The sequence below is a fragment of the Triturus cristatus genome, chromosome 11 (genome assembly GCF_964204655.1).
Source record: "Triturus cristatus chromosome 11, aTriCri1.1, whole genome shotgun sequence".
NCBI lineage: Eukaryota > Metazoa > Chordata > Amphibia > Caudata > Salamandridae > Triturus > Triturus cristatus.
In genome coordinates, this window is record NC_140594.1 from 1,163,692,310 (window position 1) to 1,163,719,915 (window position 27,606).

The 27,606-nt window shown below is 52.4% G+C and overlaps 1 protein-coding gene across 3 annotated transcripts in view; it reads right to left on the bottom strand.

Moving 5' to 3' along the window:
- The window catches only part of LOC146788641 (putative cation-transporting ATPase 13A4), a 750,103-nt gene extending 726,706 nt beyond the window's left edge, over positions 1-23,397 (bottom strand). For all 3 annotated transcript variants that reach the window (XM_085635845.1, XM_085635843.1, XM_085635846.1), the window contains exon 1: positions 23,055-23,397. In XM_085635845.1, the coding sequence (XP_085491971.1) occupies positions 23,055-23,261 (207 nt within the window). In that variant the 5' untranslated portion in view covers positions 23,262-23,397. The remainder of the gene's footprint in view (positions 1-23,054) is intronic.
- Positions 23,398-27,606: the final 4,209 nt, after the last annotated feature.

Sequence of the window (27,606 nt, forward strand, 5' to 3'; positions counted from 1 at the left end):
AAGGGGAAGGGTCTGGAAGAGGTACAAAATCTGCGGAAGCACTGTCATTTTGGTGGCCGCAATCCTGCCTAGCCAGGAGATTGTGCAGGTTTTCCTTCTGCTCAATTCTTTGCGTATGTGGGACCGAAGGTTAGAGTAGTTAATGTCCGCAATGGCCTGAAGGGTTGGGGCTAGTTGAATACCCAAGTAGGGGATCGAGGCAGACGCCCAGCTCATAGTGTGTTCCTCCTGAATATGGGCCAGCGTGGGCGGGGAGAGTGAGATATTAAGTGCTATGGATTTGTCCAGGTTGATTTTAAACCCCGATCCTCGCGCAAAGCCACAGAGCTCGATGAATAGGGCGCGTAGAGCCGGGATTCGATCGGATAGGGAAAGCAGAATATCATCCGCATAGAGACTAATGGTGTGAATATTCCCTCCAAATTTAGTCCCAGTGATAAGGGGGTGTCGTCAGACTCGAAGGGCCAAGGGCTCCATGTAGAGTGCGAATAGGAGGGGCGACAGGGGGCATCCCTGCCTAGTGCCCCTCCCTATGGGAAATCGGGAGGAGGTGTAGCCATTAACTCGGACTGCTGCCTGGGGTAAGCGGTAACAGTTTAAAATGCCGGTGCGTAATTTCTCCCCAAACCCTGCCTTTACCAAGACCATCTCCAGATACGGCCAATGGACTCTGTCGAGGGCCAGAAGCATATACTCCCCTTGTGTGCGGGATGCCTTTTCAATCAGGTGTAGAATACGCTTAGTATTGTCGCTTGTTTGCCTCTGAGGGATGAAGCCCGCTTGATCTGGGTCAACCAGCTGGGCCATATATGGGGCCAATCGAGTCGCTATAATGCTGGTGTAAAGTTTGATATCTATGTTCAGCAAAGATATGGGCCTGTAGGCGCCACAAGCTGTCCTGTCCTTCCCAGGTTTGGGGATAACCACAATCGCTGCCTCCAACATGTCCCCCGGGATGGCTCCCAGTTGGTCAAAGGTATTGAACAAGCCCGTGAAGAGCGGGGCCACTTGGCTGCAAAATGTCTTATAAAAGGCAGCCGTATAGCCATCCGGGCCAGGCGATCTACCCGGCTTGAGGCGCGAAATTGCAGAGATGACTTCCTCCATCTGAATAGCCCTATCCAAATGGTCTGCTTGCGCTGGAGTTGAAATGAAATGAAATGAAAAATTATATTTGTATAGTGCGTAACTACCCGGAGGCCTCGCAGCGCTTTGACTGATTACTGTGGCGGGCTACAGGGTGGATTAAACGCTTTTACGAACAGATGAGTTTTCAAAGCTTTTCTGAATGCCAACCGGTTATTATTCTCTCTAAGAGCTAAGGGGAGGTAATTCCAAAGCCTTGCGGCGGTGTGGGAGAAAGAACGGCCGCCCCATCGGGCTTTGTTGATTTTAGTTGTGGTTGCTAGATGCAGTGAACCGGAGCGGAGGGCTCTGGACGGGGCGTAGGGCACGACTAAGGGGAACAGGATGGAAGGGCCTGTTCGGTGGAAAGATTTGTGCACAATGCACATGGCCTTAAACTGTGCTCTAGCAGCCACTGGGAGCCATTGTAGTTTTTTTAGGGCTTTCTTGGCTGACTGCCAACGGGGGATGTTGAACAGTAATCGGGCGGCACAGTTTTGCGTGACTTGGAGCCTGTTGGTCACTGCTGCCGGGGCTCCTAGGTATAAAGCATTTCCATAATCCAGGCGGGAGAGTATCAGGGCCTGAACCATGATTCTCCTCGCCTGGAAAGGAAGCAGAGGGAGCACTTTGCGGAGCATTTTCATTGGCCCGACACATGTGGAGGCCGTTTTAGTGGCCTGGACCGAAAAGTCTAGCGCTTTATCGAGCCAAATTCCAAGGCTCTTTATCTGAGGTTTAGGGGGGGGAGGAGCGCCGAGACATGTGGGCCAGATGGAGGCCAAAGTGGTCGGTGGAGAGTTGCCCAGTAGCATAATCTCCGTCTTCTCCCCGTTGAGTTTGAGACAGGAGGATTGCATCCACTTAGCGACAGCCTCTAGACAGGGGCCCAAGGTGTTGGACGACCCCTCAGTGTGGTCCAGGGAGACCACCAGTTGGGTGTCGTCCGCGTAGGTGACAATACGCACACCGAAGGGCTGGACTATATCTGCTAGAGGTCGCATGTAGGCATTAAAAAGTGTGGGGCTTAGGGAGGAGCCATGGGGAACCCCACTGCTAAGTGGTTGCTTGGGGGAAACTACCTCGCCCTCAAACACCTGGAAGAAACGCTCATCCAGGAAGGAGGTCATCCATTCCAGGGCCGCGCCTGACACGCCCATGCCTTTCAGACGATGTAATAGTGTGGCATGGTTAACTGTGTCGAATGCGGCACTGAGGTCGAGTAGTATGATGGCTGCTTTTCCTCCCCGGTCCAGCACAGCTCTAGTTTCTTCCGTCACTGCTAAGAGGGCAGTTTCGGTTCCGTGCTGAGGGCGGAAACCCGTCTGAGAGGCACATAGCAGATTATTAGATTCTAAATAATCTACTAGGATGTTATTGATGTGCCTCTCAAGCAGTTTGCTCATCCAGGGAAGTAGGGAAATAGGGCGAAAGTTGGCCAAGTTGTTCTGGTCTAAGGTGGGCTTTTTCTGATGGGCTTTAACCATCGCACACTTCCATGGAACTGGGACGGAGTTAGAGGTGATGGAGGCGTTAAGGACATCCAGGATGACCGGGCGAATGGCATCAATGACCTTAGTAAGAGTCTGCGGAGGTGCTGGGTCATTGGGAGGTCCCGAGGTGACTTTAGGGATCATTCTGTCTAAAGTGATGGAATCTAGGAGGGGGAATTTGTCCAGCGAGCTGGGGACAGGGAGGTCAGAATCTGTTGTGGTGGTAGACTCCGTGTCACCACTACCAGTGGTGAATGAGGAATAAATGGCCTGGATCTTCTGGGAGAAGAATGTGGCTAGGTTGTTACAACGGGTTTGCGCGCCATCAGATGACAGACGCTCAAGGGGGGGGGGGGAAATTAGAGATTTGGCTATTTTAAAAATTTCTTTAGGGGAATTTACAGCTAGGTTAATTTTGGATTCATAGAATTGGGCTTGTACAGATTTTATTTCATTTTTGTAGAGCTTTATTGCGGCTCTGTACTCAGCTTTCTTCGGTTGTGAGTGTTCTTGTCTCCAGGCTCTCTAGTTTGCGGTAGGATTGTTTCATAGTTCTAAGGGCGGGGGAGTACCAGGGGGCGACTTTGGATCTCTTTATCGAGTGCAGGGATTCCTTCGGGAGGACTAGGTCAAGGGTACTAGAAATCCAGTTGTCAAAATTGACAGTGGCTGTGTTGGGGTTAGTCACCTTCGGGGGTGGGTGTTCGGTGAGAGCCAGTTTCCACTTGGGGAGCGGGAGCAAGACTCATTTTCTTCCCCAGTGCTTATTGTAATTTTGTAGAGTGGGGGGGTGCATGTGGACCATGTAAAGGGTACTAAGAAGTGATCGGTCCAGGGCAGTGGTACGGGTACCTTGACAGTTAGGCTATCTAGATTACTATAGATGTGATCTAGGAGATGCCCCTTGGTGTGCGTCGATTGAAAACCTTTCTGGAGCAGGTCGATGGCCTGGAGGTTCGATCGAAAACTGTTGGCTGCTGAGTCAAGCAGATCGTCTAGATGCAGATTCAGGTCGCCCAGCAGGGTGAAATTTGCCGAGGTGAGCACTAGGTTGGCAACTATGTCCGTCATATTAGTGACGAAGTCGCTAAGGGTACCAGGTGGTCGATAAACTAAAATACCAGAGAAGGTGGTGGAGGGGGAAAATTCGAGAGTGAAGTGTAGGTTCTCACAGGCTGGCGTAGTGGAGGGAGTGACGCGGCATCTATAGTTGTCTCTATACATGATGGCCAACCCTCCGCCTCTGCCTGTCTTGCGGTCCAGTCGCTTAAGAGTGTAGCCTTGGGGGGTGGCCCATACTGTTGCAGGATCGGTTTCTAGCTGGAGCCATGTCTCTGTTAGAAAGAGGGCTTCAGGATTGAGCTCCTCTATCAGCATGGCCAGTTCAGTGTAGTGCTTCGGCAAAGATCGGCAATGGAGGAGAAACATCCTCCACTTGTGCATGGAGGGATGTTTCCCTGTATTTGGGGTGGACATACCCCAATCACATGTTTTACAACGGGCCTTCGAATTTATAGGGAGGACCGAATGTAAGCATAGTGGGTTGGTGGTAGGTCGTAATGCGTGCAGGGAGGAAGTGCTGTATGAGAGGAGCTTTCCTACCATAGTGTTGGCTGGGACCGGGAGCTGGAAGCGTCTGGACGCGGACTGGCGCAGACTGGCTTCTCTTTGGTGCCTCTTCGGCGCGTCTACGGCGTTACCGCTGCGCGTGCCGCTGCGCGGTGAAATAAGTGTTTTGTATAGATTGGGCTCGAGTAAGACTAGAGCGTCAACCCAGTAAGATGGCCGCCGAGTATTGGCACCACCAGGAAGTATGAGCGCTCTGTTCTCCCTCCACAACAAACAGCCTAAATCGCTGCAGTGGACCGGGGAGTCAGTGCACAGTTCAATTATTATCAGCAACAGCAGTATTTTAAAAGCCCAAGAACGATTTTCTTTTAAAAAACGCATGCAGCAATACACAAACGGTGCTGTCACCTGGAGCGCTAGCGCAGGAGTGATCAGTTTCAAGATTTTACTCTTGCGCGTCAGCGCTGGGAGCCTAAATAGTCAGGGCTCGAGGAAGACTGGAGCGTCAACCCAGTAAGATGGCCGCCGAGTATTGGCACCACCAGGAAGTATGAGCGCTCTGTTCTCCCCCCACAACAAACAGCCTAAATCGCTGCGGTGGACCGGGGAGTCAGTGCACAGTTGAATTATTATTAGCAACAGCAGTATTTTAAAAGCACAAGAACGATTTTTTTTTTAAAAACGCATGCAGCAATACCCAAACGGTGCTGTTACCTGGAGCGCTAGCGCAGGAGTGATCAGTTTCAAGATTTTACTCTTGCGCAACAGCGCTGGGAGCCTAAATAGTCAGGGCTCGAGGAAGACTGGAGCGTCAACCCAGTAAGATGGCCGCCGGGTATTGGCACCACCAGGAAGTATGAGCGCTCTGTTCTCCCTCCACAACAAACAGCCTAAATCGCTGCGGTGGACCGGGGAGTCAGTGCACAGTTCAATTATTATCAGCAACAGCAGTATTTTAAAAGCACAAGAACGATTTTTTTTTAAAAACGCATGCAGCAATACACAAACGGTGCTGTCACCTGGAGCGCTAGCGCAGGAGTGATCAGTTTCAAGATTTTACTCTTGCGCGTCAGCACTGGGAGCCTAAATAGTCAGGGCTCGAGGAAGACTGGAGCGTCAACCCAGTAAGATGGCCGCCGAGTATTGGCACCACCAGGAAGTATGAGCGCTCTGTTCTCCCTCCACAACAAACAGCCTAAATCGCTGCGGTGGACCGGGGAGTCAGTGCACAGTTGAATTATTATCAGTAACAGCAGTATTTTAAAAGCACAAGAACTATTTTTTTTTTTAAAACGCATGCAGCAATACACAAACGGTGCTGTCACCTGGAGCGCTAGCGCAGGATTGATCAGTTTCAAGATTTTACTCTTGCGCGTCAGCGCTGGGAGCCTAAATAGTCAGGGCCCGAGGAAGACTGGAGCGTCAACCCAGTAAGATGGCCGCCGAGTATTGGCACCACCAGGAAGTATGAGCGCTCTGTTCTCCCTCCACAACAAACAGCCTAAATCGCTGCGGTGGACCGGGGAGTCAGTGCACAGTTGAATTATTATCAGCAACAGCAGTATTTTAAAAGCACAAGAACGATTTTTTTTTTTAAAACGCATGCAGCAATACACAAACGGTGCTGTCACCTGGAGCGCTAGCGCAGGAGTGATCAGTTTCAAGATTTTACTCTTGCGCGTCAGCGCTGGGAGCCTAAATAGTCAGGGCTCGAGGAAGACTGGAGCGTCAACCCAGTAAGATGGCCGCCGAGTATTGGCACCACCAGGAAGTATAAGCGCTCTGTTCTCCCTCCACAACAAACAGCCTAAATCGCTGCGGTGGACCGGGGAGTCAGTGCACAGTTCAATTATTATCAGCAACAGCAGTATTTTAAAAGCACAAGAACGATTTTTTTTTTTAAAACGCATGCAGCAATACACAAACGGTGCTGTCACCTGGAGCGCTAGCGCAGGAGTGATCAGTTTCAAGATTTTACTCTTGCGCGTCAGCGCTGGGAGCCTAAATAGTCAGGGCTCGAGGAAGACTGGAGCGTCAACCCAGTAAGATGGCCGCCGGGTATTGGCACCACCAGGAAGTATGAGCGCTCTGTTCTCCCTCCACAACAAACAGCCTAAATCGCTGCGGTGGACCGGGGAGTCAGTGCACAGTTCAATTATTATCAGCAACAGCAGTATTTTAAAAGCACAAGAACGATTTTTATTTAAAAACGCATGCAGCAATACACAAACGGTGCTGTCACCTGGAGCGCTAGCGCAGGAGTGATCAGTTTCAAGATTTTACTCTTGCGCGTCAGCGCTGGGAGCCTAAATAGTCAGGGCTCGAGGAAGACTGGAGCGTCAACCCAGTAAGATGGCCGCCGAGTATTGGCACCACCAGGAAGTATGAGCGCTCTGTTCTCCCTCCACAACAAACAGCCTAAATCGCTGCGGTGGACCGGGGAGTCAGTGCACAGTTCAATTATTATCAGCAACAGCAGTATTTTAAAAGCACAAGAACGATTTTTTTTAAAAAACGCATGCAGCAATACACAAACGGTGCTGTCACCTGGAGCGCTAGCGCAGGAGTGATCAGTTTCAAGATTTTAGAGAAGGCATGTGGGCCGCGTCTATGTATTCAGCACTGCTCTGGGCTTCCAGGGATTCCCCTGTGTAAAGGTCTGCATAAAAGTCGCCGAAGGCTTCCGCTATAGCTGCGTCGTCCGTCACTTCCTCCCCCCCTGCGTTCCGAATTGCGCGGACCACCTGCTTCTGTCTGGCTTCCCGCAGCTTGTTTACCAGAAGGCGACCGCATCGATCCCCCCCGTATAGTACGAATGTCGGGGCCTAAGGGCCGCAAACTCAGCCCTGTCCTGGTCCAGGGCTGCAAGCTGCTTTCGTTCTATGCATAGCTGTCGCCAAGCGCAAGAGGCGCCCGTTCTCTGATGCATCTGTTCGAGCTCCGAGACGCGCTGGGAAAGTTCCGCCCGTATGCGGCTTCGCTCGCGGTTTTGGGCAGAGGATATGGCTATGAATTCACCCCTCAGGACCGCTTTCAGCGCTAACCACTGCGTCGCCTTAGTCGTGTCCGAGTTAGCGTTGTGAGTGAGGAAATTTGTGATAGCTTTCTGGAGTTGGTCGATGACGGAGTGTTGGTGTAGCAGTGTGTCGCGCAGGCGCCAATATCAGAGAGGCTGCAAGGAAGGCGGGAGCCGGAAGGTGGCCAGAACCGGGGAATGATCCGAGAGGGAAGCCGTTAAAATTTCAGCGCTCAAGGCGTGGGCCTGGAGGGGCAAAGAGCTGAGAAAATAATCCACTCGTGCCTATGTTTTGTGTGCCCCCGAGTAAAAGGTATAACCCCGACTGTCGCCGCAGCCTCATCAAGTGCATTGAGGAGAAATACGGTCTGCCCTTCATTGGGCGCATATATGGAACCCACCCCAAAGGTCACCCCCCCTAATAAGAACTGATACGTGAGTAAGAGGCCCTTTATCTCCGCCCCTTTATGTAGGACCCTGCCCGGGAAGGATCGGGATACCAATATAGCTACCCCCGCGGATTTGGAGTTGGCAGAGGAGAATAGCTGCGTAGGAAAATCCCGGGATTGCAATCTATGGTGGTCCTTGGCCAGAAGATGGGTCTCCTGTAGGAGGCAAATGTCTGCTTTCGTGTGTTCCAAATAGCTAAGGATTGCTCTTCGTTTGACGGGGTTATTCAATCCCCGCACATTTAACGTAAGGACTTTAAGAGGGGTGTGTGGCATCTAGGAACCAGAAACAGAGCCAACGGTGATGTAGGCTGCTGGCCATTCGAAAGAGATGGGAGCTACGCACCTGACTATCAAATCCGTTGTGTGATAAAGTTGAAGTGCAGTAGAGAACGGTGGACGAGATAACCCCTACCCAAAACCAACCCCCAAACACCCCTTGTAAACAACTGGACCAGCGATGAAATCCACTGGCAAAAGCAAACAAAAAAATCAAGATCCAAAGGAATTGTCCGTCTCCTTGGGTATACCAGGAGAGCGTGCGTGTGGGGACCATAATATGACCAAGGGGGGAAGGACTCAGCTCCTCCCGCCGTCCACCGTGAGGTCCTGGACCAGTTGCGGCAGAATATGTGTGTCAACCGCTCACTCGCCACCCTGACCCGCCCCGGCCAGGGCGTCCGTCGCGGAGGACAATGCATCCCGTTGACTCTGCGCAATGTCAGTTTTGTTGGGCTTCCAGGCTCGTCTGCGCCCACCCTGGCGCCGCCACCCCGACGCAGAGGGCTCGGGTCTGGAGCCCGTGCTGTGAGAGTCGTCATCCTCGCCCGGCAGCGGGAGGTCCAGCAACCCGCAGGATTCAGAGAGTGAGCGGAGCTGGTGTAATTTGCCGGCTAGTCTGAAGATGAGGAATACGAGTACGAGTACGGAATACCCCGCTGCCGAAGATGCTCAGTCACTGGGCGGAATTGCCAGCGGCGTTGGAGGGTAATCAGGGCCAGGTCTTGATATAGCACCGGTGAGTGCCCCTGGTAGGAGATAGGATGGAGGGTTCTCGCGTTCATGAGGATCGCCTCCTTGGTTTTGAAGTCCTGAACGCACACCAGAATGTCTGCTGGAGGGGCGTTGGGCCCCCGAGGTGGGCCAACTCTGTGCGCCCTGTCTAAGACGATCTCAGTGCCTTCTGGAGCGGCCAGGATATGACGGAATAGGCCCGTGGCGAATGCAAAGAGGTCTTTGGTGTCGTCCAATGGCTTCACTCCCCGGATACGGATGTTTGGACATCCAGTTGCTGGTCCTGCAGGCGTAGAATCTCCTGTTGGAGTGTAGTGATGTCCGACACCGTGGCATCGCTCTTTTCCTCCAGGGTCGCGACACAGTGCCCAACGTCGTCGACATCGCAGCGGATTTCCTTTATCTCAGCCGTAAGGTCAGCCTTCACCGTCTGAAGGTCCACCCTGAGAGTTTGAAAGAGGGATTCCATGTATGCTTTGGTGATCGGCTCTTCCCCGTTGCTGGAAGGATGCGGATGAGTCACCATCGCGGGAGGCCCGCCTGCAGGGCTGGGGGCGGAGTGAGCGCGCCCAAAGATGTCCTTCAGTGGTTTCTGCTTTCGCCCCCTAGATGAGGGCATAGTCATGAGGTCACCACTAGATATCCCGCACCAGGAGGCACGTCAGACCCAGTGTAGGTGTTGAGGGACGCCAGGAATTGAGCCCCTGCGGCACCAAATGAGAGTCTTGATCCGTCTCCAGGCTACTACTGCCCACCACCAAAAAGGGCTGTGACGAAGGCCTCATGGGGGCGCCTATCAGTGCGCCGCGCCGCTCCGGTAAGTTGGTAGTGTATAGGGGGCCCCTCACATCTAGGGGTCGACGCCCAGCTGCTACAGTGCCCCTACCCCGCGAGGTCCTCCTCCGGGCCTTCTCTCGGCTGCCTTGCTATCCTCTCTGGGCGGATGTAGGCCTTGTCACCCTTCTGGCCAGCTATCCCCCGCTCCGCAAAATCAAGGGCGACCCCCCGGATCCTCCCCAGGTGCACCGGAGGACCGAGCCCTCCCAGTACCCCGGCAAGGGTGGGTGTCCCCTACCTGGTACCTGCTGCCACGCAACACTGTCCCATCGCCACCGGGCCCAGCCAGTCCACGCAGTGGGCCGCTCCTCAATGCCAGGCCGGGGATTCGATCGGGCCACCGCCCCGCGCGATGGAGGGGCAGCCGGGCAGGACTTGTCCACGAGGCAGCCGAGATCTCCTCCACCGCCGGGCGCCGGTGCCCTCTGGAAATCAGCAGGAGGTCATCCGTGTGGGCGCAGATGTGTGGGGAGGGCCCCCCACTCCGGGCTCCCCCAGCGCGATGTCCCGTTTCTCCCTTGGACGGCCACAGGGGGAGGCCTCCCGCGCCGGCTACGGCTCCGCAAACTCGGGGGAAGCGCCGCGGCTCACCTCGCTGCCCCGATCTAGTAGGCGGACTGGGTCTCCACCACCGCTGGGCCCCGGAGCGCTCTGGGGATCAGCGGAAGGGCGTCCGTGGATGCACAGATGGGTGGGGAGGGCCACCTAGTCCGGGCCCCCCCAGCGCAACGTCCTGCTTGCCTCAGGGCCCTGCTCGGTCCGTTCCTCAGGGCGATCCCAGGGTGCGGCCTCCTACGCCGGTTCCGCTCCTAGTCCGCTGCGCCCCAGGACGTAGGCCGCCTAGTGGCCCCCGGCGGGTCCCAGGAGTCTCGCAGCCGGCCCGCCTCAATCTACCTCCTCCGTCGCCGCAGCCCCAAGGCCCCGGGCTCGCCCTCTGTGCCGGACGGAAGGCCCCTGGACAGAGGCCGGGATGGAAGACGCTGGCCTCGACGGCTCCCGCCCGGGGCCGCCGCTCTGCTGAAGCCTCTGTAGAAGCGCCCGTCGGCGCTGGCCCGGCTTCCTCTCCGCCACCAGCACCCAGCCGCACCGAGCGGTCGATCGTCACCGAGCTCCACCGCGGTCCGGTCAGCCTCTCCCAGGGCCGTCTGCGCCAACGCCCCCGGCCCTTCGTGGGTCCCACAGAAGCTGTACAAAGCAAATTTCGGTGGACGGCGGGCAGGAGCTTTAGCAAACGCGTCCTACCTCGCTGCCATCTTGGCCACGCCCCCCAGTTCATCTGTTTAGTCCCCAATTCCCCTCTGTCCCGTATGTCGATGAAGTAACTCTCTAGCAAAGCCATTCATGGGACAAGATATCCCTTAGCCACCAGTACTCTGCACCACTCTCGTATGCGTAATCTGGGGCACTCTTTCCAATGTAGTGTTGAGGAAGTCACCAGAAGACGACTCTACATGACTCAGGTCCCCAAGCTAAACTTAGCTCATTCGAGGGCATTGACTGATTGATCAATAAAATTACACATTGGCTCAGGACCAAACGCAACTGTCTTTCTATAGTCAGACCAGACATCAAATATTTCAAACGTCGTAGTCCAGAAGGATCATCCTCTGACTATATTTCTGTGATAATGAACGATGACTCCTTAGTTGACAACCTTATCAATTTTTAACTGAGCACAAGCCACCTTGATGGATCAAACAAGACTAATATCCGGCTGAAATTACTCCCTCCCACAACAACTCTCCTCTTGATGGCAGGAAGAGCCTCCGTAACCCCCGTCCCCAGGCGCCCTGTCTGGAAGCTCGATCAGAGGTATCAAACTTCAACGCAATTGACGGACTACCTGACCCAACTGAGCCTGTAGCAATGGGCAGGTGCCCAGCCCATGACATCAAAACTTGAAAAAGTTCACCTAGGACGGCTGCGCATCTTGAAACCCTGGGACAGCTTTCTGGGGGGATTAGAGACTGTTTGGCCAGCTGTATCCCTGCTCCAGCAGTTCAACCTCCTGCAGCTGACTCCCAAGGGGTGCTCTGAACTTTCAATCAGTGGTGTTAGACTCAAACTTGTATTGGCCAACCACACATTTAACTACAATGTTTGTATGTTTCAGGAGACTTGGGTCACAGCCAGGGTGTGTATCGCTGGCTTTTCATCTCATAGTGTAGAAGCTCAGCCTATGGAGAGGCTTGGAAGAGCTAGCGGGGTGGGTTATTCTGTTGAAGACTGGTTTACCCTGAACCCATTCAGCTTAGATGATAGATTCCCTTGATATAATGGGGGTCGCACTTACATTTCCTCCAGATTTGATACTGATATTAACCAATGTTTATGCTAGAACAGTTTCTGCTGACAGCGGGTCCCCAGATCTAAGTCCCCTGGATGAGTTAATTGAAATGAATCAACAAGGTGCTGAGCTAATAGTGGCAGGTGATGGTAACACCTCATTTGAGCCACCCCTTACATTAAAGAGCTCACTGAAGCAGAAGACGAGCAGGGGAACATCCCCCAGTGGGATGGGAAGCAGCAGTGTAGGTTGGGGTATTAGGGCTCGCAATGGTCGGTCCCATTCGGACACTCTCTGGTTGCCCGCCTTTGGGGGGGGTTCTTACACAAGCATTATTATGGGCTGTTTGTTCCCTTTCTGTCTGACTTTGAAGATCTCCCCAGCACTCACACCCCGATCCTTGACATTCACCAATTGTTTTTCGCCAAGTTGAAAGGCGTTTTTTTTTTACAACAAACTCAGTTATAAACAGACTGCTCCGGTTAAGGGGGGTTAAATGGCTTAACTTGTGAGGCAAAAAAAAGCTAAAATCCGATTAATGGCCGCTGTCAAAGCCCTCGCACGGGAAGAGATAAAAGAGGCTGAGGGGTATCACAAGCATGTCCTCGCCAATGCCAAGAAAAACTGGGATGATGCAGTCTGGAAAGAGATACCCCTGCCATTAGCCAGAAGGATAATAGATCTTTTTGGCAAATCCTGTCCAATGGCAGCAGCGATAGCTCTAGAACATACCACCATCCAACCTGAGAGGGGGTTTCACATTTTTCAAAGCTGCATGCCCCCTAGGATTGTGTCCTGGATGGTGATTCGTCCCTGAGCCCTGTGACGAATACCTCTAGAATTGATACTAGAGCAGCAGAGACAATGGAAACAGACCCTGTTCTTTTCACCTTAGAAGACGCTGCTAACGCCACACACCTTCTTAAGTCAGCAACAACACCCGGCCCAGAAAAAATCCCAGACAACCTGTATAAATCGGAACCCCAAATTGGGACTAGCTACGTTAACCTAGTTTCTAACACCATATCAGCAGGCGGAGATATTCCTGACACCTGGAGGGGAGCTGAAAGAATTCCTGTGCACTAAAAGGGTGACCCGCGGACCCGTTCCAACTACAGGCCCATAACCCTTATTGACAATTTGCAAAACTTATTTCCTAGGCATGCCCTTGATAAACTCTTAATATGTGTTGAAGAGAACGACTTCTGTCCCTGCTCCAAGCCGGGTTTCAACCGAAGAGCAGCGCGTCTGACCAGGTATTTCGACTGACTGCCCTTTTATGGAAATATGCTCTGCCAAGGAAGCAAACAATGTACGTGGCCTTTGTTGACCTCTGGATTGCTTTAGAGCTCGTACCCAGAGGGAACCTTTTGCTCAAGATGGTATAGCGTCCGGGTCTGGGCTGCCACCTATAACGGTGTGCACATCGTTTTTAAAAATAGGACGTGGGTATAAAACACACACACGTCCGGGTGCTCAAAAAGAATGGAAGATGCCAGTCACGGTCTCAGATACGGGGCCGACTTAAAGCTGAGCTCGGTATCCGTCACCGGCTCAACAACAGCCAAAACGAGCAAAAGTTATGAGTCAGAAAGCCATAACTTGTAAGTACTCAACGGTACTCAACACGCACAAGGCAAACTGCTGGTATATTAGTTTTTTTTAAATTTTTAATAGAGCACTGCCTCACGCCCTGAGTTACTACCAGGAGTGGAGGCGATTATCCCAGATTTAATACGGGAAAGGAGGTCTTTTGGAGACCTGACCACATCAACTTTGTTAGTCTCTATATGCTGGGCCTTAAGACTTTGTGTTGTACTGATATGTTTCCCTATTTCTTGCCCTTTTCTTTTCTTTTTTGTCTTGAACAGGTGATTCATGAGAACCCTCGCAGTTCCACTTACTACTTGATGAGTAGGTATTTCTGTTGGTGGTATCGTTCCATTTAAGTTTGGGATGAGATTCTTCTCACCCTGCTTCTATTCTTAATTTGTGTTGCAGTAGTAACATTTGGGCCTGAAGAAAGCCATGATCAAAAAGTTGGATCATTTATGGCTGAAACATGTTGACCATGTTTTTATCCTTTGACATCTAAAGATACTTAATAAACATAATTTTCTTTAGATAGTTAATTTTAACACACCCTTCATTTACACTGCACTTTACACGTTGTTTCACCACACGTTAGGCAGCTTCAGTCTCCGTGTAGCTCGGCCTATCCAGGGTGCTAGGATTAAGAAAACATCTGCGAGCTCCTCCTTTTCCATCAACACAGGAGTTGTAGCTCCTTAACCACACTAGGTGTGGTTAAGAGGAGGCCACAGATGATGAAGCATGCCACCTCGGTGGGTGATTGGACTTTGTCCTCCTTATGAGGACTGTTTTCCTTAGAGCATTTAGTCTTGTTGGCATCAGTATTTAGTTCTGTTTTTCTAGACCCACGGATTCCTTGTTGGTTGATAATTAGTGATTAGGGGATTCTTTCCGTGCAGGTCTTTAAATTTCCCCTTGACCCCCTCTACCCACCGGTATTTTTGCGGGTTGTGGTAGTTGTCATCTAACAAGTGTGCTACGTTGCAAAATTTTTGGTAAACACTGCGTTAGAGCAAAATGGCGACAGGGTATTCAGACCATGTGGCATTCCCAATATTCAGGAAAGGGCAGGTATTTGCATATAATGTTCCCCTCTGGTTCCCACAGACTTGTCTGCCCCCTGGGTTATCCTTCTATGGTCCAGAGCCACAGACTGGAAGAGGCACCTGCTGCGACCTGTGTCCCAAATACTTTGTAAGTCAGTGCTAGGGTAGATGTACCTTGAAGAGCATGATTACTTCCTGGGTTGTCCCAGTGAAAATTGTGTATTTAAGGTTTGCATGACCAATGCGGTTTGTGGTATCTCCTAAAGTTGTACTGCAGCTAAGCAGGGAACTGGGAATCTGGGTTTCAGTCACTGTGGCAGGTTTTAAGCATCCAGGGTCATACATGAAGGGTAGGTACTGTGCATCTGTGATCCGATGGCAGTTAGGCAAGCAGGTTGCGCCGTGTAGGTTGTAATTACACAAAAGGGTGAGGTGTCTCCTACAGGGGGCACACAACATATAGTTTCAAACCAGCTTTGATACCATTAAGGTGTTCTTCGGGGTTTAGCAATGAAAGGGGATTGTGCAATCGTCTGGTCAACGGGGCAAAGTAAGTGCACCCCAGAACCTAGGGTAGGTGACATGTTCCTGCAGTTAAGCACTTATGCCCCACCCGGTTAGCTATATTAGCCCCGTTGGGTGGGTATGCTGTCAGCCATCATGTTGTGCTGCGGTTCCAAGAAATGGGGGAACAAGGTGTCAATCACAAAAGGCTACTATGTAAAGAGAACATTTGACACGTCCAGCGTTCAACAAAAAATTAAAATTTAACAGAGCAGATAATTTCCCACCGCTGGGGCTGCACAGAGTGCGAGGTGTGAACCACCCCCCACCCCGCCCACCATCTGGGAGTATTCTAGGAAGGGGGTAAAGTAGGACTTAGTCTGTCATTAATGTTAGACTCCATATTATAGACAGTGGGCACTGTTGCCCATAAGGAATAAGGGATACATGGCAAGGCCAGGAGGGCACCCTTGCTCATTGTCACATACTTCTAGTTATGAACATTCCTGGGCGTCATGATTCAGACAGCATAGGGACTTTCAAAAGTTAAGTATAATCCTTCTCGCCCTAATAGCCAAAGTAGGCTGGCTGGTTGGGGGAGCGGTCACCTAGCAAGTGGGCTGCTGTCCCATAGATGGGGCACGCAGAGGTTCAGGCACACAAGGTGCTAGAAGGACAGCAGCTAGGTGAGATCAGCAAATAGATGGGGCAATGTGAGCCATGGCATCTGCAATCGTCCCGCCCAGAGTTGGCCCGGGGCTAGGTCATGTGATGCAATGGAACTTTCCCGCATGAGGGTGAATAGTTCTTGGCACAGTTCACAGGCCAAAAGGGCCTTGGGTTTCATCAGACACTAGCTGATCCAGGCTACCGTCAGGGACTATTGTGATATAGATGGGGTCCATCTATCATCAGTAGGGATGGTTCACTTTCATATAGAGTTGCAGGAGGCTCTAGACAGGAGAAGTTGCGGGTAAGACTATAGCTGTTGTGTTGGGGGGCTCTGGCAGCGACGGTGGCCGTCTCCAGAGCTGTGGCGGAATTAAAGGGCGACCTGGAAGCAGACGGGTACAGAAGAGTACCTCTGCGCGGCACCATAGGGGATGCCAGAGCTAAATCCTGGGAGCCTCAGGGGAGGTTCCTGGAAAACCTTGTCTGCACCCCGTTAGTCCTTCGGGCGGTTGTGGGCCTGAACAACCGGGGTTTGCATTGCTACACTCTGCCTTGAAAGGGGCGTGAGTAATAAGGTCATGTGATCCGGGAAGAGGATCACCAGTAAGGGCAGCACAGGAAGGGTTCGCCCCAGTGCTGCCTGGCTCATCAGGCGGGCAGGCAGCCCAGTTGGTTGCCTGCCCTTGGATCGCTCGTAAGATAACCCACCTATTACATAACGATGTATGTAATAAACCTGCAGCAACTTTACCCAAACAAGAAATGTGTTTTGTGTTTATTTATTTGCATGCCTGTTATGTGAGAGAGGTGGGAAGGGATGCCAATGGTGATACTATGCGGCTGACCGCGGCCCCCGCAGGGGGCCACTAGAGTGGTCAGCCCTCTAGTATCACCTGGGCACCACACACCTCCCCCCTTTTAGGGTCAGGGACTCGGGCAGAATCCACCCAGCCTGTTCACGGCGCGCTATGGAGCGTCAATTCCTGGGCGCCTGGTCTGAGGGAGGGTATATAGGCCTCCCCTACCATCTTAGCGACCTCTTCTGTGCGCCCGACACGCCGTCTCCCACCCTACAGCTTACCCGGCGTGGTTTGGGTTAGGCAGGAGGCAGAGAATGTTTTCATGTGCTCTTTATCGTTGCAGGCGGAGTTACAGTGCGATCTGGAAGCAGACGGGTACAGAAGGGTACCTCTGCACAGCACCATAGGGGGTGCCAGAGCCACATCCTAGGAGCCTCAGGGGAGGTTCCTGGAAAACCGTGTCTGCGCCCCGTTAGTCCTTCGGGCGATTGTGGGCCTGAACAACTGGGGGTTTGCATTGCTACGCTCCGCCCTGAAAGGGGCGTGAGTAATAAGGGACCGTGATCCGGGAAGAGGATCACCAGAAGGGGCAGCACTGATGGGGCTCGCCCCAGTGCTGCTTGGCTCATCAGGCGGGCAGGCGGCCCAGTTGGTTGCCTGCCCTAAGATAACCCACCTATTACATAACGGTTTATGTAATAAACCTGCAGCAACTTTACCCCAAACAAGAAATGTCTTGTGTGTTTATTTATTTGCATGCCTGTTATGTTGGAGGGGTGGGAAGGGATGCCAATGGTGATACTAATGCATGTGGAGAACTATGCCCAGGTACGCTTCGGCAGTGAGGGGGAATTGACAGACTATCCTCATTTTGCGAGGTGAATGACAGGAGAGATTCTTTCCTTCCACTTTATTTACTTTATATATAAATGACGTAGTGCGGATACTGTCTGAACGACTCACCTGTTTCAAACAACAAAAAGCTACCAATCCTACTCTTTGCTGACAATTCCCGTTTCATTTCTAAAATACTCATGGGATTGCAGGTATTAATTATTAAAGTTTTGGGATTCCGTAAATGTAGAGGTTTGGAGCTGAATGCAACTAAAACTAAATACATGGGGGCAGATCTACAAGAAATTAACGCAGCTCGGTGCTGCAAGTTATTTGGCTGTGCCGCGCTGCATTAGTTTAGAAGCACAGGGATGCAACATATTTACAATACGTCGCATCTCTGTGCTTCCCCTGCGCTGGCGCACAAACTGGTGCCATGCGCCGGTGCAGGCACCCTTGCACCATGGTGCAAGGATGCCTGCGTCACGGGGAGATTGTTTTTGTGCAGGAAGGGGTACCTTCTTGCACAAAAACAATCAATTGGTGTGATTTCCACTTCCAATGTGTGCTGTAGAATGCAGCACGCATTAAAAGAGGAAAAATTGAGAAGTGAAAACATTTCTCCTCGTTGCACCTCGCTGGCGTAGCATCCTGACGCATTTCCAGATTTATGAGAAATTGTAAATCTGGAAATGCAGCAGTGTACATGGGGGTTGCGTGGGAACACGCACAGCAACACCCATGTCACACCCCTAACACGCAAAGTGTTGCGTGAACAGGGGAAATATTTACAAGCACAGGTTAAGTCACGCAGGGTGACTTTACCTGTTCTTGTGAATATCACTTAGCAGGCAGCGCCACCGGTGCGTCACGCAACGTGATGCACCGGCGGTGCTAGGGGCTTGTAAATCTGCCCCATGGTGTTTGGACCTGGGACTGTTAACAAATTGGGCAGTGAGAGTTTGGGATGAACCCTTAGAGAAAGTTCACAGTATAGACTACCGGGGAGTCAGGATATCAGATAAACTCGGTGGGAACCCCAACTTAATACAAGCTATCGCCTCCTTCAGCACAGATCCAATGCTATCCTAAGGTTATAGGAAAAAACACCCTCTCGGTCGGTGTCTCCTGCATTGGAAATTTCCTGTGTGCAGACTCAGAGTGCTGTAAACTTTGGTGCGGAGTTTGGGTTTCTTCTGACACCCAGCACCGGGCCATTGAACCAGTATCCACTGATTGTAAACTAGGCGTGCCATTTGATGACAAACTTTCACCTGAGCATTAGATGAATAAGTAGATGTTTAAATTCTTTGTGCTCATGAAACACATAAGGACGATCATTGAGTTGATTCCTCAGAGCTCTCGACAGGTGCTGGTGCAAGCCCAGAGTCTAAGCAGACTGGACTACTGCAATGCCTCTATGCTGGACTTTCAGACCACCTTAAACAGATGTTACCACTTATACAAAGTGCAGCAGCCAGGCTGATTTTTGGGAGGAGTAAGTTTGATGCTTTAAGGCCCTGTGTCTGGTTCATAAGGCGCTTTATCCAGTAGCCTGGTCCTCGTGCAGCTCAGATAGGTTAAAAAATACACTCCTCCCGGACTGCTTCCCTCGACCACCGCTTCTCTTATCATGGAACCAAAAAACCAGAGAGCAAGATTGGGAGGAAGGGCTTTCTGGGGCTGTGGCCCTGGCGTGGACTAGACTGACTGCCGACTGATACATTTGGAGCCCAGGCATGGACTAGATTGATGCCTGAGTTACACTCGGAGCCCAGGCATGAACTAGACTGTTGCCTGAATTACACTTGGAGCCCAGGCATGGAGTAGACTGATGCCTGAGTTACACTCGGAGCCCAGGCATGGACTAGACTGACGCTTGAGTTGCACTCGGAGCCCAGGCATGGAGTAGACTGATGCCTGAGTTACACTCGGAGCCCAGGCATGGACTAGACTGACGCCTGAGTTACACTCGGAGCCCAGGCGTGGACTAGACTGATGCTTGAGTTACACTCGGAGCCCAGGCATGGACTGAACTGACGTCCGAGTTACACTCAGAGCCTAGGCGTGGACTAGACTGATGCTTGAGTTACACTCGGAGCCCAGGCATGGACTAGACTGACACCTGAGTTACACTCGGAGCCCAGGCATGGCCTAGATTGATGCCTGAGTTACAATTGGAGTCCAGGTGTGGACCAGACTGACGCTTGAGTTACACTTGGAGCCCAGGTGTGGACTAGACTGATGCCTGAGTTACACTCAGAGCCCAGGCGTGGACTAGACTGATGCCTGAGTTACACTCGGAGCCCAGCCGTGGACTAGACTGATGCCTGAGTTACACTCGGAGCCCAGGCGTGACTAGACTGATGCCTGAGTTACACTCGGAACCCAGGCAAGGACTAGACTGACGCCCGAGTTACACTCAGAGCCCAGGCGTGGACTAGACTGATACCTGAGTTACACTTGGAGCCAAGGCATGGACTAGACTGACACCTGAGTTACACTCGGAGCCCAGGCGTGGACTAGACTGACGCTTGAGTTGCACTCGGAGCCCAGGCATGGAGTAGACTGATGCCTGAGTTACACTCGGAGCCCAGGCATGGACTAGACTGACAGGCGTCTGAGTTACACTCGGAGCCCAGGCGTGGACTAGACTGATGCTTGAGTTACACTCGGAGCCCAGGGATGGACTGGACTGACGTCCGAGTTACACTCAGAGCCTAGGCGTGGACTAGACTGATGCTTGAGTTACACTCGGAGCCCAGGCATTGACTAGACTGACGCCTGAGTTACACTCGGAGCCCAGGCATGGACTAGATTGATGCCTGAGTTGCAATTGGAGTCCAGGCGTGGACTAGACTGATGCTTGAGTTACACTTGGAGCCCAGGTGTGGACTAGACTGATGCCTGAGTTACACTCAGAGCCTAGGCATGGACTAGACTGACGCCTGAGTAACACTCGGAGCCCAGCCATGGACTAGACTTATGCCTGAGTTACACTCGGAGCCCAGGCGTGACTAGACTGATGCCTGAGTTACACTCGGAGCCCAGGCAAGGACTAGACTGACGCCCGAGTTACACTCGGAGCCCAGGCGTGGACTAGACTGATGCCTGAGTTACACTTGGAGCCGAGGCATGGACTAGACTGACACCTGAGTTACACTCGGAGCCCAGGCATGGACTAGACTGACTTCCGAGTTACACTCGGAGCCCAGGCATGGACTAGACTGACTTCCGAGTTACACTCAGAGCCTAGGCGTGGACTAGACTGACGCCTGAGTTACACTCGGAGCCCAGGCGTGGGCTAGACTGATGCTTAAGTTGTTACACTCGGAGCTCAGACGAGAACTGGACTGATGCATGAGTTACACTCGGAGCCCAGGCGTGGACTAGACTGATGCCTGAGTTACACTCGGAGCCCAGGCGTGGACTAGACTGATGCCTGAGTTACACTCGGAGCCCAGGCGTGGACTAGACTGATGCCTGAGTTACTCTCGGAGCCCAGGCATGGACTAGACTGATGCCTGAGTTACACTCGGAGCCCAGGCATGGACTAGACTGACGCCTGAGTTACACTCGGAGCCCAGGCATGGACTAGACTGACTTCAGAGTTACACTCGGAGCCCAGGTGTGGACTAGACTGATGCTTGAGTTACACTCGGAGCCCAGGCGTGGGCTAGACTGATGCTTGAGTTACACCTGGAGCCCAGACGAGGACTGGACTGATGCATGAGTTACACTCGGAGCCCAGGCGTGGGCTAGACTGATGCTTGAGTTACACCTGGAGCCCAGACGAGGACTGGACTGATGCATGAGTTACACTCGGAGCCCAGGCGTGGACTAGACTGACTTCAGAGTTACACTCGGAGCCCAGGTGTGGACTAGACTGATGCTTGAGTTACACTCGGAGCCCAGGCGTGGGCTAGACTGATGCTTGAGTTACACCTGGAGCCCAGACGAGGACTGGACTGATGCATGAGTTACACTCGGAGCCCAGGCGTGGGCTAGACTGATGCTTGAGTTACACTCGGAGCCCAGGGGTGGGCTAGACTGATGCTTGAGTTACACCTGGAGCCCAGACGAGGACTGGACTGATGCCTGAGTTACACTCGGAGCCCAGACGAGGACTGGGCTGATGCATGAGTTACACTCGGAGCCCAGGCGTGGACTAGACTGACTTCAGAGTTACACTCGGAGCCCAGGTGTGGACTAGACTGATGCTTGAGTTACACTCGGAGCCCAGGCGTGGGCTAGACTGATGCTTGAGTTACACCTTGAGCCCAGACGAGGACTGGACTGATGCATGAGTTACACTCGGAGCCCAGGCGTGGGCTAGACTGATGCTTGAGTTACACTCGGAGCCCAGGCGTGGGCTAGACTGATGCTTGAGTTACACCTGGAGCCCAGACGAGGACTGGACTGATGCATGAGTTACTCTCGGAGCCCAGGCGTGGACTAGACTGACTTCAGAGTTACACCTGCAGCCGAACCTTTTAAAACTTCATGGGCTCTGAAAACCCATTAATTTACTCAGGCTCCGCTTTGAACAATTTAGTATTCGATTTGGTTTTCAGAGTGTATTAGATCGTTAGCGCAAGGACACCCTATGGTAATCGTGCACTTAAACAAAACTATTAGTTAATAAATAAACAAAATCAGTAACGCATTGAGCTGTCCTCATAAAGCACAGTTCAGTGGTCTGCACGGTGCGCGCTCTTTCAGCAGGCGCTTTAGCCCACGCCCCCCTTTGCGATAAGACAAACCCCGATCTCTCTCCTGCAGGAGCATTGATCACCAGAGGTATCTTGACATTTTAATTGTTGCCTGAAAACTGCTGGACACACAAGGAACTCTGCAGCAGGTGTTTTTAAACCCATAGCTTACTTCTAGACACAGCACATTCCTTAACTCAACAACGGGTGCGGCTGCACCGGTCGCATCGCCCTGAAGCCGGCCCTGACTAAAAATAGATCCTCCGACATCTGAGTAAAGCATTATTCAGCCCACTGTCAGTGAGCTAAATTGCTCAAAAGATGAATCTTCGATTTTGGAAATGACACCCTAAAACAACTTTGTTCAGGTTACCAACTGACTCCGTGTCACCATGACGCAGCCCTATTCAGTGCTGGGTTTTCAATAACAATCTGGTGCATTCTGGGAGCAGTAGTCGTGTTCATTTCAACTGAAACAATTGGAGTTCAGTGTCGGAAAGCAAGCGTTTCTAAATGGAATCCGGGACTGGAAAGGGGAATCCTGGTGACATGGAGTCATTTGGCACCCTTAGAGTTCATTCAAAGTCGTAAAATGATTCGGGGGGGCGGGGTATATTATAATTTCTACTCCTTGATGACGTAACTGGAAACGTTGACTGAATGCTAACCCACTTCTTTGAACCCTTTCCCAAATTAAAGTAATATTTAGACAGGGCATTTTGTCTTTTAAGATATTCAACACTTCACTAAAATTGTGTAATCTTGTGAAAATCATAATTTTTCCCTGTGCATCTCTCTTTCTAAGCCATAAATGGCAGCGCTTAGAAATAGGCTGAATTAAAACTTTCAAGCGCTACGTGAAAATAACTTTGGCATTTCGCTGACCCTCGAATTGCCTGGGACTCAGCTCGTGATACGGTGGTCACAGAACCCCCCCCCCCCCCCAATGAAAATGATCTGTGACAATATAGGTGCCCCCCTAGCAGGGCCGTCCCAGGGCATCTGGGGGAACCGCTGCAGCGTCTGTGAAGAATGTTCTAGCGCCAAAAGAGGCAGAGAGTGTGAAACAGCGCCTAGACTACGGAAGAGGCGCGCGGTCTTACCATCTCGTTCTCCTCCCCTTGGTTGAGCAAGGCATGGCTGTGTTTCTCGGGGTCCTCCTCCATCACAGGGGTGCAGCTGCCCTCTCCCCGCTGCCTGGGAGAAGTCGGGCTCAGAATCCACGTCTCTTCGTCTTCTGCACCGGGGTTAATGATTGTCGATCCGCAATCCCTACTCATTTTTATATGTCGAGCACACACCTTCCTCATTACAGGCAATTCCTTGCGCTTCCAACTCCTCCAAGACACAGGGCACCTCCACTCCCTGTGTGTGCGTCTGGCAGGAGCCCTGTGCCTGTAGAGGGACCCCTGTGAGTAACAGAGCCCTGTGTGCGCCTGCTGGAGGGAGCACTGGGCGCCCTGTATGTGCCTGTGACAGAGCCCTGTGCGTGCCTGAGCCCTGTGCGTGCCTGTAGACGGAGCCATGTGTGCGCCTGTGGAGGGAGCCCTGGGCGCCCTGTATGAGAGAGCCCTGTGCGTGACTGTAATAAGCCGTATGCCTGTGGAGGGAGCCGTGAGTGCGCCTATAAAGGGGGCATGTACGTGCCTGTAGAGGGAGACCTGTGTGTACCTGAGCCCTGTGTGCACTTCTGGAGGGAGCCCTGTATGCACCGGTAGAGTGAGCCCTGTGCGTGTCTGTGACAGAGGCCTGTGCGTGCCTGAGGGAGCCCTGTGTGTACCTGAGCCCTGTGTGCGCCTGTGGAGGAGGGTCCTGTTTACTCTTTGTGAGCGTGCTGCAGGAGCTCTGTGTGTGCTTGTGACAGAACCCTGAGTGCCTGTGACAGAGCTCTGCTTCTGCTTCTGCTTGTAGAGAGAGCCATGTGTGTGGCTGTTGCAGGAGCCCTGTGCACGCCTGTGGAGGGAGCTCTGGGTGCCCTGTGTGTGCCTGTTGCAGAGCCCTGGGTATGCCTTTGGAGGGAGCCCTGGGTGCCCTGTGTGTGCCTGTGACAGAGCTCTGTGCATACCTGTGAAGGGAGCCCCGGGTACCCTGTGTGTGCCTGTTGCAGGAGCCCTGGGCATGCCTTTGGAGGGAGCCCTGGGCGCCCTGTGTGTGCCTGTGACAGAGCTCTGCATACATGTGAAGGGAGCCCCGGGTACCCTGTGTGCCTGTTGCAGGAGCCTGGGCATGCCTTTGGAGGGAGCCCTGGGCGCCCTGTGTGTGCCTGTGACAGAGCTCTGTGCATACCTGTGAAGGGAGCCTCGGGTACCCTGTGTGTGCCTGTTGCAGGAGCCCTGGGCATGCCTTTGGAGGGAGCCCTGGGTGCCCTGTGTGTGCCTGTAACAGAGCTCTGTGCATACCTGTGAAGGGATCCCTGGGTGCCCTGTGTGTGCCTGCTGCAGGAGCCCTGGGCATGCCTGTGGAGAGGGCCCTTGGGAGCCCTATGTGTGTCTTTAGAGAGATACATGTGTATGGCCTGTGCGTTCTGTATGTGCCTGTAGAGGGGACCCTTATATCTGTAACTAAGCAAAGGCAGCACTAGCCTGGAATCCCCAGAGTATATCACAGGCCCAGATTGATCGAACCTTCACGCAGCGCAGCACAGCCAGACACCAGAGGGCAGGAAGGACCCGTATTTAACATTCTATGGGGCAGATTTACAAGCCCCTTGCAACACTTTTGCGTCACCATTGCATCACTTTTGTGACGCAGCATTGGTGTAAAAAATGCGGCAAATATACAACGTGACACATCTAGGGACGTTGTAAAGCCCTGCGCTACATTATTCCTGCGTCTGCAGGGTGGGCGTTCCCACGCAGGAAAGCCTCGTAAAAGTGACACAGTGAAATGAACAAGATTTCACTGTGTCACTTCTAGGACGCCATTGCATCAAAACCTTACGCCTGCTTAAAGCAGGCATAAGGAATGACGCAGTGTAATAATTATAGGCCTCAACATGCATTGCTGGAGTTGTGTCATGCTTGCGACAAGGACTCCAGTGATGGGTGACTTTTGGCCCAACAGATGCGTACAAATTATGGATGCATTGGTCAATCCTTGCGCCATGGTGCGCCGTATTGTAAATACGGCCCATCCATGGTGGCGCAAGGGTATTGCAGGCTGGCGTAAGGAGACTGACGCATCTATACATATGCGTCTGTTTCTTGTAAATCTGCCCCTACGGCGCATTCCTTTCCTGTCCATGAGCTGGTGCACAATGTGCTGCCTATCTCCAATGCAGGCACCCTTGCACCATGGTGTGCCGTATTCATGGTGGCGCAAGGGTATTGCAGGCTGGCGTAAGGAAACTGACGCATCTATACATATGCGTCTGTTTCTTGTAAATCTGCCCCTACGGCGCATTCCTTTCCTTTCCATGAGCTGGTGCAGAATGTGCTGCTTGTCTCCAATGCAGGCACCCTTGCACCATGGTGTGCCGTATTCATGGTGGCGCAAGGGTATTGCAGGCTGGCGTAAGGAGACTGACGCATCTATACATATGCGTCTGTTTCTTGTAAATCTGCCCCTACGGCGCATTCCTTTCCTGTCCATGAGCTGGTGCACAATGTGCTGCCTATCACAAATGCAGGCACCCTTGCACCATGGTGTGCCGTATTCATGGTGGCGCAAGGGTATTGCAGGCTGGCGTAAGGAAACTGACGCATCTATACATATGCGTCTGTTTCTTGTAAATCTGCCCCTACGGCGCATTCCTTTCCTTTCCATGAGCTGGTGCAGAATGTGCTGCTTGTCTCCAATGCAGGCACCCTTGCACCATGGTGTGCCGTATTCATGGTGGCGCAAGGGTATTGCAGGCTGGCGTAAGGAAACTGACGCATCTATACATATGCGTCTGTTTCTTGTAAATCTGCCCCTACGGTGCATTCCTTTCCTGTCCATGAGCTGGTGCAGAATGTGCTGCTTGTCTCCAATGCAGGCACCCTTGCACCATGGTGTGCCGTATTCATGGTGGCGCAAGGGTATTGCAGGCTGGCGTAAGGAGACTGACGCATCTATACATATGCGTCTGTTTCTTGTAAATCTGCCCCTACGGCGCATTCCTTTCCTGTCCATGAGCTGGTGCACAATGTGCTGCCTATCTCCAATGCAGGCACCCTTGCACCATGGTGTGCCGTATTCATGGTGGCGCAAGGGTATTGCAGGCTGGCGTAAGGAAACTGACGCATCTATACATATGCGTCTGTTTCTTGTAAATCTGCCCCTACGGCGCATTCCTTTCCTTTCCATGAGCTGGTGCAGAATGTGCTGCTTGTCTCCAATGCAGGCACCCTTGCACCATGGTGTGCCGTATTCATGGTGGCGCAAGGGTATTGCAGGCTGGCGTAAGGAAACTGACGCATCTATACATATGCGTCTGTTTCTTGTAAATCTGCCCCTACGGCGCATTCCTTTCCTGTCCATGAGCTGGTGCACAATGTGCTGCCTGTCTCCAATGCAGGCCCCCTTGCACCATGGTGTGCCGTATTCATGGTGGCGCAAGGGTATTGCAGGCTGGCGTAAGGAAACTGATGCATCTATACATATGCGTCTGTTTCTTGTAATCTGCCCCTACGGTGCATTCCTTTCCTGTCCATGAGCTGGTGCACAATGTGCTGCCTATCTCCAATGCAGGCACCCTTGCACCATGGTGTGCCGTATTCATGGTGGCGCAAGGGTATTGCAGGCTGGCGTAAGGAAACTGACGCATCTATACATATGCGTCTGTTTCTTGTAAATCTGCCCCTACGGTGCATTCCTTTCCTGTCCATGAGCTGGTGCACAATGTGCTGCCTATCTCCAATGCAGGCACCCTTGCACCATGGTGTGCCGTATTCATGGTGGCGCAAGGGTATTGCAGGCTGGCGTAAGGAAACTGACGCATCTATACATATGCGTCTGTTTCTTGTAAATCTGCCCCTACGGCGCATTCCTTTCCTTTCCATGAGCTGGTGCAGAATTTGCTGCTTGTCTCCAATGCAGGCACCCTTGCACCATGGTGTGCCGTATTCATGGTGGCGCAAGGGTATTGCAGGCTGGCGTAAGGAAACTGACGCATCTATACATATGCGTCTTTTTCTTGTAAATCTGCCCCTACGGCGCATTCCTTTCCTGTCCATGAGCTGGTGCACAATGTGCTGCCTGTCTCCAATGCAGGCCCCCTTGCACCATGGTGTGCCGTATTCATGGTGGCGCAAGGGTATTGCAGGCTGGCGTAAGGAAACTGATGCATCTATACATATGCGTCTGTTTCTTGTAATCTGCCCCTACGGTGCATTCCTTTCCTGTCCATGAGCTGGTGCACAATGTGCTGCCTATCTCCAATGCAGGCACCCTTGCACCATGGTGTGCCGTATTCATGGTGGCGCAAGGGTATTGCAGGCTGGCGTAAGGAAACTGACGCATCTATACATATGCGTCTGTTTCTTGTAAATCTGCCCCTACGGTGCATTCCTTTCCTGTCCATGAGCTGGTGCACAATGTGCTGCCTATCTCCAATGCAGGCACCCTTGCACCATGGTGTGCCGTATTCATGGTGGCGCAAGGGTATTGCAGGCTGGCGTAAGGAAACTGACGCATCTATACATATGCGTCTGTTTCTTGTAAATCTTCCCCTAC